The following is an 18712-nucleotide window of genomic DNA, read 5'->3' as shown; positions in this document are numbered from 1 at the left end:
GTCCTACTGTTTTGTCCTCACACCTGCTATGTAGACTTAAACATCTCCACGGTAACAGACTACAAACAAATGCTGTGTAGTCTGAATCTGCAGTTCTACTTCCTTCCATATATCCCCTACTTCCTCCTAACTTACATTTAATACATATGCAGGGAATATGGGACAGATAGAAGGGAATAATATGACTACTGGATCAGACTACATGGGTTTTATTGTCTGTTACCATGGAGATACACAAGTTTGCATGGCAGATGTTTTTAATAAATACTATTTGCAAAGCTGCTTCTTTTTTTCCATTGTAGATACATCAATGCAAAAAAATGCAATTGGTTTGCATAAGTCTACTGTATATAGCCTACATATTTGGAATGTTACAAATATGCATATGCAACAGTAAAGAGGTTGTCTGGCCTCAGGATAGGTCATCAGTGGCATGCCTAGGGTGTTTGGCACCTGGGGCGGGTCCTTTCTCTGCCCCCCAATACTTGACCACATACCTCTTACATCCAGGGACATCTCCTGTCACGTAGACCTTCTCTTTCCTCTTCTCCTCCGTTAGACCGCCATGACAAATTCTTTCAGCCGCATCTTGTCTCTATAGAGTTTGTAACACAGACACGTTAGATTTCTCAGTTTTTCCATCAACCTCCCCATCCTGGTGTCCTCACAGTGTCATCCTGCTGCCACCAACAATATTGTGCTCCCTAATGTCCCAGGTACTATACTGCTGAAAAATTGGGGTCAGTTATCAAACTGGTGAAAAGAAGACCTAGATTTCCAAAAGAGCTGTCAAATATGAAAGGTGGAATTTGATTGGCTGCTATGGGCAACTAAGCCAGTTCTACTTTACACCAGTTTGATAAATTACCCCAAATGTCCCTATAGTGTCCACAGCAGCTATAATGTCCCCTAGAGTGCCCCCAGTAATAATAACACCCTATATTGTGCTCCAGGTAATAATCCCTGTATAGTGTCCCCAGAAATAATAGAATTGCCCCTACAGTGCCTCCCCAATAGCAACACCCCCCATGCAGCCACCATATAGTAATTTGCCCCACACTCCCCCATTTAGTAATTAATCCCACACTGCCCCATACAGTAATTTCCCCCACACTGCCCCCACACAGTAATTTCCCCAACACTGCCCCATAATGCGCCAAGATTTCACTACCGCATAGGCCTCAGGCCTACTAGGCCTGAAGCCTATGGCGGTGATCAGCGGCGGGGCAGGCCGGGAACTATGCGCTCCCGTGCCCCGCCGCAGTATGTGGGCGTCAGCGCCACAGCAATGGGCGCTTCCATCTGTGTTGATGGAAGCGCTCATTGCTTCTGGGCCTGGCACCCGGGGCGGACTATGCATGTATTTCATAATTATTATGCAGTTTATTGTTCATATATAGATATAAAGAGGCTTTAGAGATTGAGCTTCTCCAGGACGATTTTAACAGTGTATGGGTAACATACGGCAGAGGCAGTGAAAGCCCCAGCTTCAATATTATGTTGTACATCTCCGCAGCTGTTTGTTCTCTTACATATGCCATTTACGTAATCTTATTAAAGAAATAACTCCCTAAAGCTTCACTTGGGAAATAGTGCACATTTATTCAGTCCAATTAGTCATACTGCCACCTTGTGGTCACAAGTGGTATTAATCCATAAGTATGTAATTAAAGTTGTGCGGAGGTTTACAGCCCTCAGTAGATACGTATTATGTTTCCATGGTTAATAATCTTCTATAATATACTAAGATAGACTCATGTTTTCCTGCAGTAATGTCGATGCCTGAAAATAATCTTGTATATTTCTGTACATACAGTATATATAGATATACAGCATATTTGTGTATCTATCTATACTTCTATATATAAATATATATACATACATCATGGGACATTTATTAAGACCGGCCATTTATACGCCAGTCTTAATCCCTCTGCACTGCCGGTGGATGCACCAAAGTTATGTAGAGGTGCAGGCCTTGCTGCTGCCAGCCATGCGACATGCTTTAAACTACGCCAGCTCCCTTGCTGGCATACCGTAGTTTAGGGCCATTTTCCCACACCATAAACTGGCGTGTAAAATGATGAGACAGGCCGGCCAGCCCGCCCTCTTCCCTGCCCACTTCACTCCCCCTTTTTCCGCCACTTCGCAAAAGTGGCATGAGCGAGGTAAAGTCACAGATTTTGTCGCAAAACGCCTTTGCAACAAAGTCTGCGAGCTAAATACGCCGAAAAGTGGTGTAAAACAAATAATAAATGACCGCCATCCTGTATAATACACATAAAATAACGTTCTCAAGGGGGGAAAATACCCCTCATAGGAGACTCCCTTTGGGGTACATTCACAAATCCATTTTGGATTTGTTTTAGAAAGATGAAATCCGTAATGAAAATCTGCTGAACGTATAGACAAGGTACACTGAAAATCTGCACCATATGTCAATTTCTGCAACATTTTTGGCATTTGTATAACTGATGCCAAAGTTTGCTGCCCTAGTCCTGTAGATAAAAATCCTATCCAAGGCAGATTGGCTTACTGGCACCCCTCATGGCCCAGAATGCCCCTTGCTCATGTCCCATTAGTTCTCCCCCTTGTGTCTTGGATATGTGCCTAGCCTTCTATGAATGAATAAATCACCTTAATCTCATTATTTGGTACATTTGTAAAAATCATTTAACACGAATTGAAGTAACATTTCATTCTGTACAGACTTGTCCTAGCTGTAAAGAGTTGTATAACTTGATATCAGGTCTATATATCTGCAGGGACCCGGTGGTTTACTGCTAAAGGGGTTTTATGCCATTATAGTGCATTGTCATTCCCAAAGGCTGTAAAGGGGGGTAAAGGGGTTAAATTGCCAGGCCTAGATTCAGTTGCCAGGTGTGGGCCTGCTCCCAGCCTTCTGATCTGGGGGTTGTGAATAGTAAGGAGGTGGAAAGAAGCAAGCAGAGAGACAACAGCAGTCTGAGCAGAAAAGCAGACTGGATGTAAGAGACAGAAGCAAGTGGCAGTCTCTAAGGGAGAGCTGAATGGAATCTAATAGGAGGTTTAGCAGCCAGTATAAGGAAGAGTGCTGTGGACTTCACTGCACTTTGGTTGGGGTTAGAAGTTTCAAGCTGCCTACCATACAAAATAAAGAGATTGGCCATCTGTTAAAGGACTACAGCCCGCAACTGGGTATTCTACAAATAAAGATTGAAACAAAGAAAAAGCAGAAAATTGCACCCTTTGGATGAATTGGAAAGACTGCACAGTTTATCTGGAGAGGAACTCAGAGGGGCCATTATACTGTTTGACACTATATGCAGCCTTAGGAAAACATGTGTTTATCAGCTGCCACATTTCTTCAGTAAAGTCCTGTTTACCGATGGCACCTAAAACCGTCCTTGTTATTGCTTTGAATCATCACCTGCACAGTCACAGTATTGCATAGCCCTGTACTCCAGGGAGCACCATAGTGAGGACTGCTACTGTGAGTACTACTACCACCATCATTGCCAATATCTCCACTCCGGTCCTCTTCCCCTTCCCTCCCGAGCTTGCTGCATATCTCTTCCCGATGAGCTCCATATTCATCACCACTGCTCATTGCAGTGCCATAAAACCAGGCAGCAGCTTCAGGCGTGAGAAACCATTAGCTTGTGGTTTTCTTTACTGCAAGAACCCTATCTGTATGGGGCAGGGGTATGCAACCTGTCGCTCTACAGTTGTCGTGAAACTACGACTCCCAGCATGACATGACAGCTAATGTTTGTCTGGGCATATTGGGAGTTGCAGTCCCAGTTTACAACAGCTGGAGGGCAGCAGGTTGTACACTATTTATAGATGCCTGGAACTGGTTCCCCGGGAGCACACAATATATATAAAGCTGGAATAACTGAGCAGGAGATTATGTCCTCATAGTCTGGCACCTGGGCTTTTCATTTGGGGAAAACAAAAATTGTAGAAGGGAACCAGTCTTGTACGTCACATGGGTCCAGGGATCTCCAATTGCTCTGCTAGATTTATTTCAAGCTGGCAGATCAGGGGGCATGTCATTTCTCAGGGGGTGTCCCAGTTGCCGAAGCTCTGCTCTCCTGTCTTGCTCCCCTTGCGTTGTAAATAGTGCCTCTTACACAGCCCCAGTAAAGAAATGTACAAGAGTCAGGATGTTACATGTTTAGGAAGTAGGATATACGTTAAATTACAAGACTAGATGGTATTGTAGAACCCTTTAAATTGAGTGGACAGTCATGGGTCTGCGATGATATTAAGGAATATTGGGAGATTTTAGTTCTTGAGCCTGCAGAACTGTAAATGCAGCTCTGGAGTGTAATACAGACTGTGAATCAGGATCAATACAAGATAAATAATGCAGTGTATTCACAATTTATCCTTCACTTAATGGTTATGTACACCTTTGGGACATTTTTTATAATTGCATTGTACTCATTTTGAGCTAAAAATCACTTTTTTAATTGGTCTTTGTTAGAAATGTTGAGCTCCTTTCTCTGTGCAGCCCTGTGATTCTCTAGTAGCAGGCTCTGTTTTCCTTCAGGCAGCTCAGCTGACGGCTCTTATCTCTGATCTCCTAAACACTCATTATAGCTCAGTTCTTATCTTACTGATAACAATGTGGCTTAAATAAGTGTTTATGACCCATTAGTAATTTAGAAATGAGGTTTATTAGATGACCCAATGGACGATTCACACAGCTAGACAGTTAACTTTTTGTGACAGAACGGCTCGATATTTTTTAAATAAAGACCAATTGAAAAAAGGTTTTTTTTAGCCCAAAATTTGTAAAATGCAATCATAAAAAATTGCCCCGAAGGTGTACATAGCCTTTATATTTTTTATATCACTTTAAAGTGATTGTCCAGGATTTTATTATTGATGGCCTATCACCAGGATAAGCTATCAATATCTGATCAGTGGGGGTCCGACACTCCACACCCCTGCCAATCAGCTGTTTCTGGGTAGCTCCCATGCTGAAAGCTAGCGCTGAAACTACACAGCTCCAGACGGAGCTGGTTACTGCAGCACTGCCCCCATTGAAGCAAATTGGGAGCAGTGCTGCAGTATCCAGTTCCATCGTCTATACCAGGGGTGCACAACCCGCGACCCCAGAGCCACAGTTTGCGGCCCCGTCCTCCTGGACAGAAACACAGCTGATCGTGTGATGAGCTGTGTTTCTGCCCACAGCGCCACACGATGGAGCATTACAGTTCCTGCACTGTAGCAGGAGCAGGATGGGTCCCCGGTTGTCAGTGACAGTGGGGGAGCCAAGGAGAAGGCAGAATCAGTGTATCAGCGCTTCTGCCTTCTCCTCAGATAGGTGAGCGGCGCACTATGCAGGGTGGACCCTGCTTGGGGGAAGAGGATTGCAGAGCTGCAAGGTCAGGAGACCTTGATCAGATCTGCCTTGTACAATTCCCCCACAGCAGGCTGATTTCACCTGTAACTGGAGCTCCTTCGGATGCCCTAGCTACAGTGGAAATAGTGCAAAAAAAGTCTATGTCCCCAAAGGTCTTTCAGTGACCTCTTGGGGACACATTATGCAGAAAAAAATATTTAAAAAAATAAGTAAAAAAAAAATTTGAAAAAAAACCCACAAATAAAAGAAAAGAAGAAATAAAATATGATGTGGCAAAAAAAGGTTAAATTATAAATAAAAAATAATACAAATAAAAGAAAACAATAAATGGAAAAATTGCAAAATAAAAGAGTGTTCAATATCCCCTAACAATCTTTTTATGATCCCTTGAGGGACACATTATATGGCAAAAATATATTTAAAAAAATAATAGAAAATGTAAAAATAAAAAAAATTCAATAAAATACAAATAAAAGAAAAAAAAGAAAAAGTGCAAAATAGTAGAGTGTTCATTGTCCCCCAACAGTATTTTTATGATCTCTTCTTGGGGGACATATTATGTGGCAAAAATATATTTAAATAATAAGTAATAAATCAATTATAAAAAAATACTATAAGATATTAATAAAATACAAATAATGTCGCAAGAAAAGACCGGCACTTCACTCCTTGTTAAGATGTTGCTTTATTACAAGCATAGAGGATACATAGCGCAGAGATTGCGACACGTGTTTCGGCTCAAATGTGAGCCTTTTTCAAGCATGAAAAAGGCTCACATTTAAGCCGAAACACGTGTCGCAATCTCTGCGCTATGTATCCTCTATGCTTGTAATAAAGCAACATCTTAACAAGGAGTGAAGTGCCGGTCTTTTCTTGCGACATTTGAAGTGGGTTGTACTTACCCTGGACGCGAGCACCACGGTTCCGGTGGAGGAGTGCCGACTGCCTGCATTTTTTTGTAAAATACAAATAAAAGGAAAAAATAAAAAGGAAAAAGAGAAAAATTTACAAAAAGTGTCAGTGTATTTGTAGCAGAAATATATTAAAAATTACGTTAAAAAAGATAAAAAATAATAAAATACAGTACATAAAAGAAAAAACACCCACACCAACCAAAACTGTCGCCATTATTGCCCCATTCACGTGAATGAAACTATACATATTATATAACAAAACGACCGACACAAAATAGGGAACTTGTGTGTCAGTTTGCATTTTTAAAGAATAAGGAGCTATAGTCTAAAAAAAATAACTTTTTACAAATGTTTTGTACAGTTTCCCCCAAATAAAAAACTAATTATAAGGCCCTATGTGTCAAGTGAAAAATTGTTGCAAAAATTATTTTGGTATTCCCAACACAAAAAAGTTACAACCGTTCGAACCACCACGTGCGCTAAATCCCAATAAAAAGTGTCTCTTCAGGCCTGGTTATTAAAGTGTTACCCAATAAGCGCTTTCCCCATTAGTAAGGGAAAATGCTTACTGGTTATTACATGGCGCCTGTAACTGGCAGGAGGTGGTAATAACCAGGGAGCACTGTCCTCTGCAGTGAAGAAAAGCGCTGATTTATGAATAGGAGGCAGGAAGTTACCACTTTCCGTAAAAAGTCGCCACTTTTCCGTAAAAATGCCTTTTAACAAGTTCCTGCAGCATAGTCCCTGAAACAGAAGATTCATACTTACCGGCTTCATGCCGCCCTGGCCCCCTCTGCCTCCATCTTCTGGTTCCTGCACTTTTACACCTGCATGGCCATGGTCTCCTACACCACTCTAGTCAATGACTGGCTGCAGCAGTGACACGTTGCTTGTGGCCACATCACCGCTGAAGCAAGTGATTGGCTAGAGAGGTGCATGTGACCATAGCCATGCACTGCCAGGTGAAGACAGCGTGGGGAGCAGGTAAGTATAACTCTTCAGTTTCAGGGGCCATGCTGCAAGAACTTGTTAAAAATTCATTTTTACTGGGAAATCCCTTTAAGCCCCTATTACACAGCGAGATATTCAGGTCAATTACTGGAAACAAGTCTTCATAGGAATGCTCATTCATGATAACTGGCCGGTATAATCGTGCCGCACATCTCTGTGTAATCAGGGATATGCTACTGATAATCAATATAACTAAATGAAGGAAGAATGACTGTAATAGCGATCATTCCTCCCCAGTCACTTTACATTGGCCTGTGTAATAGGCTGATGCAACATTTTTTTTATTTGCGGCCCCTTGAAATAGAGCGTCTTGACAATGCCCTCAGACCAAAAAAAGGTTGTGCACCCCTGCTCTATATAATAGGTGCAGCTGTGTAGTTCGATCCTTGCCGATCAGATATTGATCGCCTATCCTGATAGGAAGAAAAATCCCATATAACCCTTTAAGGCCAATACTGAGCTCTGATTCTTTGCTGTCCCCAGTGGTGCAGATCTCCTGGCAGTAAATGCTGATGGTAACATGGTGTATGACCTGTGTGAGGAGGAAGCTACGCTGAACGTCATAGAAAGCTGCATGACCTACAAAGGTGAGAAGCTACAAAACCCTTCTATTCTTCAGACTTCTGCTCTGGGTTAATTAATACAAAAACATACCCTTGACTTCACTGCGATTGTACCTAACCTCACGGTGTCCACCTCTCTCTAGGCCTCACACAAGAAATGGTTAATGAAGCACGGCAGGCCCCGGAGCGTCACATGCTGAATGATGTGAGAGCTCTGGTGGCAGCCGGACAGGACCTGAACAGAACAGACAGCCAAGGGGCCACTCTGGTGAGATAAATAGCCTGGTCGTGTTACTTTACCCAATTACCCAGTTATGATTTCACCTACTTTAGCAAAATCTAAGCCCCCGCCTACCATATGCCATTTATATTACTGATGTGGCAGCGGTGCCTTTGGACCCCCTAATGCTACAGAGCTTTGGTATGACTGCTATCCCAGAATCCGCCATAGCTAAGCCTCTGTGGACCTGTACTATTAATCCATCTGCCCTCTGCTGTCATAGGGGGTCTCCAAGAGGCACCACGCTCTCCCCTCAAAGTAACGTGTGCCGAAGATTACCATATGGCATGTGTTGAAGTAGGCAGCAATGTTATTTTTTGGGGGATCCCGTATGAATGTGTGAGAAAAAGTCTCTAGAAAGATGTTACCTTGATGTTAAATACTTTTCTTGTGTTAAAGTAGCACTCCCACAAAAATGTATTCTCTGTTAGAAAGGTATATGATGTAAAGTGTAGTGAAGGTAATTTTCTTACTAGTGACTGTATTTATTATAACCTCCCTTCTGATCCTCAGCTGTGTCATGTGACAAGCACTCTGACTTTCCAAATAACACAGTATTTTAAGTGTGGACAGGAAGACAGTTTCTCTATGTATTCTCTATGTATTCCTAGGGTAGCCAGTCAGTCTCATAGGAATGAATAGAGAAGTAACTGACTTCCGATCCTGTGTCAGTTAAGAGAATTGGTCACATCACACAGCTGAGGATCAGAGGGGAGGTTATAAATCACAAATACAGTCACTGCTAAGAAGATTACCTTCACTAAAGTTTACATCATGTACCTTTCAAACAGGTCAGAGAATAAAGTTATTGTGGGTGTGCTTCTTTAAGGGTCAACGTATAGTTTCGGGCTATTGTGTATATAGTGAGTTAAAGGGAACCTGTCATCAACTTTGTGCTGCCCATACTAACGGCAGAATAAAGTAGTGACAGGTGAGATGATTTCAGCGTTGTGTCATTTATAAGTTAAAAGTAAGTGGTTGCCGAGAACCAACATCACAATCATTGCAGACTGGGCCTGGAAAAGAGTCCCGGCCACCTGAGAAGAGTCCTGGTTATTCATGAAGTCCTGCTCTCCTGCCCACCTGCTGATGACTGACAGTCTTCTACCTAGTTGTCTCTCTTTCTCTCTAGGAGAAAACTGCCAGTCATCAGCAGATGGGAGAGAGTGCAGGAGATTAGGAATAACCAGGACTCTTCTCAGGTAGATTTGACTCTTTTCGAGGCCTGGGCTGCAATGATTATGATCCTGGTTCTCAGCAACCACTTACTTTTAGCTCATGAGGGACACACCGCTGACATCAGCATTTCTGTCACTACTTTATGCTGCCCTCAGTGAGGTCAGCATAAAGATGATGACAGGTTCCCTTTAAGTGTCAAGTTAAAGAATATTACAACTGTATTATGCAATTGGAGGTGCCAATTAGGCTTTGTTCACACTTGGTTTGAAAACTCTGTTGGCAGTTTTAGTACATTTGAAGGCAAGAATGGCTAAGCATGCAGCAGCAGCAGCAGCACTATTCATGACATGCAAAGGACAGACACACAACTGACCCCATTGCAAGCCATTGGGGTCTGTTGGGTGCCATTGATATCCATTGTATGAAAGATCTGGGAGAGCACTGCAGCTTCCATTATAATTTGAAGTACACAGAGCAGATGTGTCTTAAAGGAGTATTAGAATACCTGTTGAATGTGGTGGCCAGAAGTGATTGAGGTTACAGAATCAGCCAAGTGGACTGAGTTCTGCTGTTTCTGTAACCCCATAGAACTGAATGGAAGCCACAGACTGCACTCGCTGCAGGAGTATGACTGCAATTACTGCGGGAGTACAACATTTGCATCTTCATTTTGAATGACCCATTGGTTCCTTGCTGGCTGAATGCCATTCAGCTGACTCACCGGGCATCTTCATGGGTGACATCTGACACCTGACAGCCCAGGTATCCCCTGGTCCAAATCAGCCTGTGTGCCACTCTGTCAACAGGGTTAGATTGCATGGAGTTAGGGGGTAATTTATAGAAGATTTTGTAATTGTATGTTCTCTGTTACTACAGCTCCATGTTGCAGCCTCTAGAGGCTTTGCAGAAGTGGCAGAGACCCTGCTTGAAAATGGGGCTTCTGTGGATGTGACAGATCCTGACATGTGGGACCCTCTTCATGCTGCAGCCTTTTGGGGACAGGTAAGGACTGTGTAGACTATGACATATGTTTTGGTTGCAATACGTTGGCTTAAACATATATCCGGGCAGTGTTGGACTGAGGTACTTTAAGCACGCCAGTGGAAATTATTTTGAGGGATGGGACCTGCAGGGATGGGATTCAGATGTTTTCCTACCATATAAAAAAAAAAAACACTGTACCCCGGAAACAATACTGCAACACAAAGCAAGCCCCCCAACTACAGACTGGCACACACAGTGCCCTGAATACAATACTGCCACACACAACATCCCCCCCGAATACAATACTGCCACACACAGTGCCTCCTGGAAACAATACTGCCACACACATCACCGCCCAAATACATACAGATATAATACTTCCACACACAACCCCCCCCCCCCCCCCCCCCGAATACAATACTGTCACACACAGTGCCCCCTGAATACAATACCGCCACACATAGTTCCCCTAAATACAATACTGCCACACACAGTTCCCTGAATACAATACAGCCACACACAGTGCCTCCTGGAAACAATACTGTCACACACATCACCCCCAAAATACAGACTGGCACACACAGTGGCCCTGAATACAATACTTCCAAACACAACATCCCCCCCCCAAATACAATACCGCCACACACAGTTCCCCTGAATACAATACTGCAACACACATCACCCCCCAAATACATACAGACTGGCACACACAGTTCCCCTAAATACAATACCGCCACACACAGTGCCTCCTGGAAACAATACTGTCACACACATCACCCCCAAAATTCAGACTGCCACACACAGTGCCCCTAAATACAGACTGTCACACACGGTGCCCCTGAATCAATACTGCCTGCACCCCCCATCCCGAATACAATACTGCCACGCACAGTTCCCCTGAAAACAATACTGCCACACACAGTGCCCCCCAAATACAGACTGCCACCCATACCGTGCCCCTGAATACAGTACTGCCACACACAGCTTTGGGTCTCTCTTTCTGTCTGAGCTCCGTCTGTCCACACTATTTTTGGGCCTCCTCACTCCACCCACCACTCTGAACCTCGGGGGTTGACTCACAGGACAGGCACGCTCTTCTTGGCAAGCCGGTTGTGAGTAGTCTTCTACCTCCACCCACCAGTCTGAATCTCCATATCTACCAGCTCCATGCACAAGGTGCCATCATACAGCACCTCACAGGCTCTTGTTTCAGCTCCATCACTCTCTGGACCCGACTTCTATCAGTGGCTCTCTTGTGAGGGGACTTTTTTTAAACCACTCTCTCTCTGTTATGCGAAGAGGCTCTTTTCCACCTGCTCTCTAATTCTGTCAAGCAGTCTCTGTAGCTGGCAGCCCCTCTCCCTGCAGCCATCTCCTTGGCTAACACAGTCATTTTAATGTAGCACAATTTTTTAGTGCATTGTGCCCAATGACTGCCACGGCTGCCATGACTGACCCACACATTCAGCAGGTGGGTATACGCTACACACGGTAACACCCCATAACTTCTGATTTGGTTTCTGGTGGAGATTATATCCCCCCTCCTCCTCTCCCTGTCTGAACATTGTGATGCACTCTCCAGTGTCACTGCTCTGCGGAAGGCTACAGTCACACAACGTTTGATGTCACATAGTGCCCTCTCACAGCACCCCTGTTGCTACCACAGTGCACATGAAGGGCAGCACATGAACAGTCCAGAATCTACCAAAAACATAATAAATAAAAAACTGAATTAAAAATTATAAGTCCCACAAAAATTAAGCCCTCAATCAGACCTGTAGACAGAAATATAAAAAGTTATGGATGTCAACAAAGAAGTAAAACATAATAAAAATGATATAAATGTATCTCTGTAATTGCACTGACCCACAGAATAAGGTTGTCATGTTATTCATAGTGCAAGATGAAGGATGTAAAAACAAAGCCCGAAAAACCATGGTGGAACTGGTTTGTCTTTTTTTTCCAGTTTTACCCCACAGACCATTTTTCTCCATTTTCCAATACAGGATATGATAAAAATAAATGCCATAAAAATACAAAAAAATAAGCCCTCGTGTCTACGTGAATTGAAAATTAAAAATGTTGTGACTCAGAAGACAGGAAGGAAAAAAACTATGCCCTGGTCCTCAAGGGGTTATTGAATTTGTTTAGTACTTCCAGAAAGCAGACAGACCTTGTTTTGTTGTATGGTACTGTTGGCGCCATATGGCACTGGGTGGGTGTTGTGTGACTCTCGTGCATGTACAGTATGGCATACGCTATTATTTATATTCTACGATATACAGTAAATCACAGAGAATAAAACAAGCTTGGAAATAAGAACAATTCTTGGATATTAAAAGAAAACCTTTGTCCAAGTGTCAAGCTATACAAAAGTAAAAGTAGGGAAGGGAAGGATAATTCTTTTTTTTTATGAAATACCATTATGGAGAGAAGCTGCAAATGGAAATGATGTTGAGCAAATCTTTCTTTGGAGAGCAGATGTTGAGTAGATTGCTGGTTGTTGTTATCCAGCAAAGGAGGCCACTGGTGGTGGTTGTTATCTAGCACAGGAGATCACTGGTGCTGGTTGTCCAACTCAGGAGATCACTGGTGGTGGTTGTTATGCAGCTCAGGAGATCACCGGTGGTGGTTGTTATCTAGCACAGGAGGACACTGGGGTTGGTGGTTGTCCAGCTCAAAAATTGCCGGTGGTTGTGATTATCCAGCTCAGGAGATCACTGGTGATGGTGATTATCCAGTCTAGGAGTTTGCTGGTGGTGGTGATCCAGCTCAGTAGAGAAAATTAGTGGTGGTGATGATTATCCAACTTAGGCGATCAATGGTGGTGCTGAACCAAGTCTGCAGATCGCTGATACTGATTATCGAGCTTAGGAAATTGCTAGTAGATGTTATCCAACTAAGGAGAGTCTATGCGTTGTTCAAGTCCTACTAGGGGACTTTAACTTCTAATAGATTTATGCCTGGTATAATACACTGCAATACTTCTGGACTGCTGTATGGTACAAGTCTCCATTGGGACTTCCCTTTCTATAGTACAAGGGTGTGGAGTAATTGTTATCCACCGTTTTTCGATACTTCTTGGCGCAAGGATATGATCTCAGGTAGTTGTAGATAGTTCCTTTATTGTTTATGTATAGAGGTGACAACACGTTTCGGAGTTATAAATACTCCTTTTTGAAGTCTAAAAGGTAGTCAAGTTCCATAAAAAAAAAACATGGGTGAAAGGTTGGGATATATAACATCAAAGATTGTGTATGATATATAAATAAATTGATAAAATAATAGTAGTGTTGGTAGTAGTATAATAAAAATCATGTTGATAGATATACATATATGTATATAGCAGGATATTTTCAGGAAGTCTTTTAGGAGTCACCGTAATAACAAATAATAAATAATAACTAGAAGGTGTCGTTTCTGAAGAAACCACAGGATGTTGGCTTGAAATCTGATTGGCTGTTGGTGGCTCCACCCACTTATTTGAATTTTAATAATTTAATAAATTTAATAATTGGGTGCACCTAAGAGTCGGGGTGGGTGCACCTAAGAGTCGGGGTGGGTGCACCTAATTGTTGGGGTGGTTGCAACTAAGGGTCGGAGTAGGTGCACCTAAGGGTCGGGGTGGTTGCACCTAAGGGTCGGGGTGGTTGCACCTAAGGGTCGGGTGGTTGCACCTAAGGGTCGGGGTGGTTGCACCTAAGGGTCGGGGTGGTTGCACCTAAGGGTCGGGGTGGTTGCACCTAAGGGTCTGGGTGGTTGCACCGAAGGGTCGGGGTGGTTGCACCGAAGGGTCGGGGTGGTTGCACCGAAGGGTCGGGGTGGTTGCACCGAAGGTTCGGGGTGGTTGCACCTAAGGGTCGGGGTGGTTGCACCTAAGGTTCGGGGTGGTTGCACCTAAGGGTCGGGGTGGTTGCACCTAAGGATCGGAATGGTTGCACCTAAGGGTCGGGGTGGTTGCACCTAAGGGTCGGGGTGGTTGCACCTAAGGGTCGGGGTGGTTGCACCGAAGGGTCGGGGTGGTTGCACCTGAGGGTCGGGGTGGTTGCACCTAAGGGTCGGGGTGGTTGCACCTAAGGGTCGGGGTGGTTGCACCTAAGGGTCGGGGTGGTTGCACCTAAGGGTCGGGGTGGTTGCACCTAATGACTAGGATGAGTGCACCTAAGGGTCGGAGTGGGTGCACCTAATGGTCGGGGTGTCTCCGCCCACTTTTTTTAATTTGAATCCCAGTCCTCCAGTGACCAACCGTGCCAAGTTTGAAGACTGTGCCAATAAAAGTCTAAGAGCAGCGGCAGTTTTAAATTTTCCTATTAAAACAGCTGACTAAAATTTGATTGGCCGTTGTAGACTCCGCCCACTTTTTATAAATTTTAACCTTTGTCACACACTGACCCACCCTGCCGAGTTTGGGTGCTGTGGCTTAAATACTGTGAGAATGACAGCTTTTTAAAGGTTTCTCATTGAAGTCAATAGGGAAAATCTGATTGGTTGTTTGTAGCTCCGCCCACTTTTTAATGTCCCCAAAATGTGACATAAATTTTCAGGTTGACCCCATGACTAAGTGACCCAAGTTTGGTCAGTTTCACTCCGAAGCTGTATGAGTGACAAACGTTTGCATTTTTCCAATAAAACTCTATGGGAAAAAAGAGGTTTTCGGGGCCCCGCCCCAGGGGCCCGGAGGGTGGGATCGGTTAACAAAGCACAAGCAAGATACTCGGGTATGTGCCGAGCAAGAGTGCAAAGTTCGGTATTTATACTCCTAAATCTGTGGGAGGAGTAGCAATTTGAACATCTCATTATAGTCAATGGGGAGAATTTGATTGGTTCTGTGTGGCCCCGCCCACATTTTAGGGTCTCCGAAATGTTCTAACAAATTTCGCGTTGACCCCATGACTAAGTGACCCAAGTTTGGTGACTTTAGTTTCAAATCTGTGCGACTGGGAGCGATTTGAAAATTTTCCCTGTCAAAGTCAATAGGAAAAACGTGGATTTTGGGGGCCCGTCCCAGGGGCCCGGAGGGTGGGATCGGTTAACAAAGCACAAGCAAGGTACTAGGGTGGGTGCCGACCAAGTCTGCAAAGTTTGGAATTTGTACTCCTAAAAATGTGGGAGGAGTAGCAATTTGAACGTCTCATTACAGTCAATGGGGAGATTTTGATTGGTTCTGTGTGGCCCCGCCCACTTTTCGGGGTCCCCGAAATGTTCCAAAAATTTTCGGGTTGATCCCATGACTAAGTGACCCAAGTTTGGTGACTTTAGCGTCAAAGCCTGGCGAGTGGGAGCGATTTGAAAATGTACCCTGTCAAAGTCTATGGGAAAAAAGCGAGCTTCCGGGGCCCGCCACGGGGGCCCCGGGGGTGGGATCACTTATAAAAGCACAAGCAACTCGAGTCGCTATAGGTCGAAGAAGTGTAGAAAGTTTGGGGTATGTAGCCACAAAACTGTAGGAGGAGTAGCGTATAGAAAACGCGGCTAAGAATAATAATAATAAGCTGAAACGCTTTTTGACTATCGAATAACAGTATGTTGGCTTTGCAAGCCAACATAATAAATAAACCATAAATGAAATGTATCAAAAATTGTCAGAAAGGTATTTAATAATAAAATCATGTTTTCAAAGAAAAGGAAATGTATTGAGTATATGTTATAAATAAAATAAAATGTATCAAAATTGTCAAAAAATATAATAAAATCTTGTTTATAAAGAGAAGAATATATTGAGTTTATGTTGTCATTTTGTTGTGAATTGTTATTTATTATATTGTTGTTTATAATAGTGGATTTAATAATGGTTATAATAGGAATGCCTTAAGGGAATGTGTATGTGCACTCACACAACTGTATATATATATACAGTACAGACCAAAAGTTTGGACACACCTTCTCATTCAAAGAGTTTTCTTTATTTTCATGACTATGAAGGCATCAAAACTATGAATTAACACATGTGGAATTATATACATAACAAACAAGTGTGAAACAACTGAAAATATGTCATATTCTAGGTTCTTCAAAATAGCCACCTTTTGCTTTGATTACTGCTTTGTACACTCTTGGCATTCTCTTGATGAGCTTCAAGAGGTAGTCCCCTGAAATGGTCTTTCAACAGTCTTGAAGGAGTTCCCAGAGATGCTTAGCACTTGTTGGCCCTTTTGCCTTCACTCTGCGGTCCAGCTCACCCCAAACCATCTCGATTGGGTTCAGGTCCGGTGACTGTGGAGGCCAGGTCATCTGGCGCAGCACCCCATCACTCTCCTCCATGGTCAAATAGCCCTTACTTTCAAAGTTTTCCCAATTTTTCGGCTGACTGACTGACCTTCATTTCTTAAAGTAATGATGGCCACTCGTTTTTCTTTACTTAGCTGATTTTTTCTTGCCATAATACAAATTCTAACAGTCTATTCAGTAGGACTATCAGCTGTGTATCCACCTGACTTCTCCTCAACGCAACTGATGGTCCCAACCCCATTTATAAGGCAAGAAATCCCACTTATTAAACCTGACAGGGCACACCTGTAAAGTGAAAACCATTTCAGGGGACTACCTCTTGAAGCTCATCAAGAGAATGCCAAGAGTGTGCAAAGCAGTAATCAAAGCAAAAGGTGGCTACTTTGTTTCACACTTGTTTGTTATGTATATAATTCCACATGTGTTAATTCATAGTTTTGATGCCTTCATAGTCATGAAAATAAATAAAACTCTTTGAATGAGAAGGTGTGTCCAAACTTTTGGTCTGTACTGTATATAGATATATATATATATATATATATATATATATGTAGACAGTGAGATTAGTCACCCAGGGGCACGTATAGCAGGGGGCAAAAAAACATTAGCTGCAATCACATGTACATGTGTATATATAGAGAGCGTTGCTCCTCTGGAGGACTGGCAACCCTACAAGGGAGAAGCGAACAATACTGGCAGCACCGACCACTGTCTAATCACACGCCTACACTAGTCTTGTGCCTATGCTTGCACAACACAAAAAGGTGAGCACAACTTATTACTCTTGTCAATTATTACCCTATGAGTGCCTCTCCATTCTTTGCCACAATTGCTTTCTATAGTACATCAAATAGACTATGAGCGTGTATGTACCAGGAACTGCGCTCAGACACAGACCAAGAGGCCATTTTATGCACAATTCAACTTAAGAGGTGGCACCTGTTATGGTGGGCTCCTTGGGTGCTTGTACTGTTCCTCTCTCTGTCTCATTAGCTGGTTCATGGTTCGAGGAGTTTCCTTTTCACAATCTCTCGCAGGCTTCTCCCCCTTCTCATTGGGCCCAGCTCCAGTTAGCCACAGGATCTCCTACTGTGGACTGTGGTCTTTGATCTGGGTGCAGATATTTGTTAAGCAGTTTGTATCTGCTGAGAGATGGAAAGGAAACTTACCTTAATTTCTTAAGTGTACAATTCTGATAAAGACAAAAGTAAATGTGAACCTTCCCTAACATCGTCTTCCAATGGGATTGGCCTAAATTCTCTCTAATTCCTTTGCAGATTTATGTGGCTGAGATTTTAGTGTCACATGGTGCCAGTCTGAGCAGTAAGACTTCCTTGGATGAAACTCCTCTTGGTGAGTTTGGCTTTTACGGACAAACCCTTCTTCGTAATTCCTTCTGAGCACCCATAGGGTAGGTTCACACCGGGGTTTTGAAGGAGGTCTTGTGGGAGATTTTCCAGCAGGGAGGCAAAGTATAATCCTTCCTTTATATTTCTGAATCCTTTACTATCCACTTCTTGCTTTTTCTTAAAAACCTGCAGAAAAATCTGCCTCAAACCTTCCTCCAAAAAACTCAGTGTGAACCTACCCTGTACAGAAATGCTTTTTTCCTCTTTGTCTGCCACATATCCAGATTAATGAACTATGAACAGAGATGAGCAAAATTATCAAACATTTGATTCGGCTGCTTCGCCGAACTTCACAAAGAAATTAAATGAATTACGAATTACTTTGTAACAAATCGCATTCCATTGTATCTAGCAGGCGCAATGGTGGGGAACAGCGATCACGCCGCTCCCCGTCATTGAACCCCTCAGATGCTGCGTTCAACGCTTCCGACAGTTACATTGAGGTTTTTCAGGGGTTAATATGGAGTTAAAAACAAAAAAAATACATACTCACCTCATCCATTTGGTCGCGGAGAGTCTATTGTGGCCATCTTGACTGAAGAAAATGATCCAAATCTCGCACGTGCTGACATCACCACGTCATTACATTGGCCGGGCCCGGTGACGTCATCACTGATGACGGAGTGGCCGCGACGGCCTCTCCGCGAGCAAATGGACGAGGTGAGTACTGTATATATTTTTTTTGTTTTTTTAACGCCATTTCAGGAACAATTTATTCGTTACCACGAAGCGCGAGGAAATTCAGCTTTGCGAAGAATCACATTTTTCCTGAAATTCGGATCAAAGTC

At 43.3% G+C, this 18712-nt stretch overlaps 1 protein-coding gene across 2 annotated transcripts in view; it reads left to right on the top strand.

Annotated features, from left to right (window-relative positions):
* PPP1R16B (protein phosphatase 1 regulatory subunit 16B) overlaps positions 1–18712 on the top strand; it is a 72264-nt gene that overhangs the window by 39491 nt on the left and 14061 nt on the right. Inside the window, exons 5-8 of one of the 2 annotated variants that reach the window (XM_040437371.1) lie at positions 7765–7868; positions 7988–8112; positions 10180–10305; positions 17793–17868. In XM_040437371.1, the coding sequence (XP_040293305.1) occupies positions 7765–7868; positions 7988–8112; positions 10180–10305; positions 17793–17868 (431 nt within the window). The remainder of the gene's footprint in view (positions 1–7764; positions 7869–7987; positions 8113–10179; positions 10306–17792; positions 17869–18712) is intronic. The other variant, XM_040437372.1, reaches the window with a different exon arrangement.

Source organism: Bufo bufo, chromosome 6 (genome assembly GCF_905171765.1).
Source record: "Bufo bufo chromosome 6, aBufBuf1.1, whole genome shotgun sequence".
NCBI classification, from domain to species: domain Eukaryota; kingdom Metazoa; phylum Chordata; class Amphibia; order Anura; family Bufonidae; genus Bufo; species Bufo bufo.
This window is presented reverse-complemented; position numbering and strand designations above follow the sequence as displayed.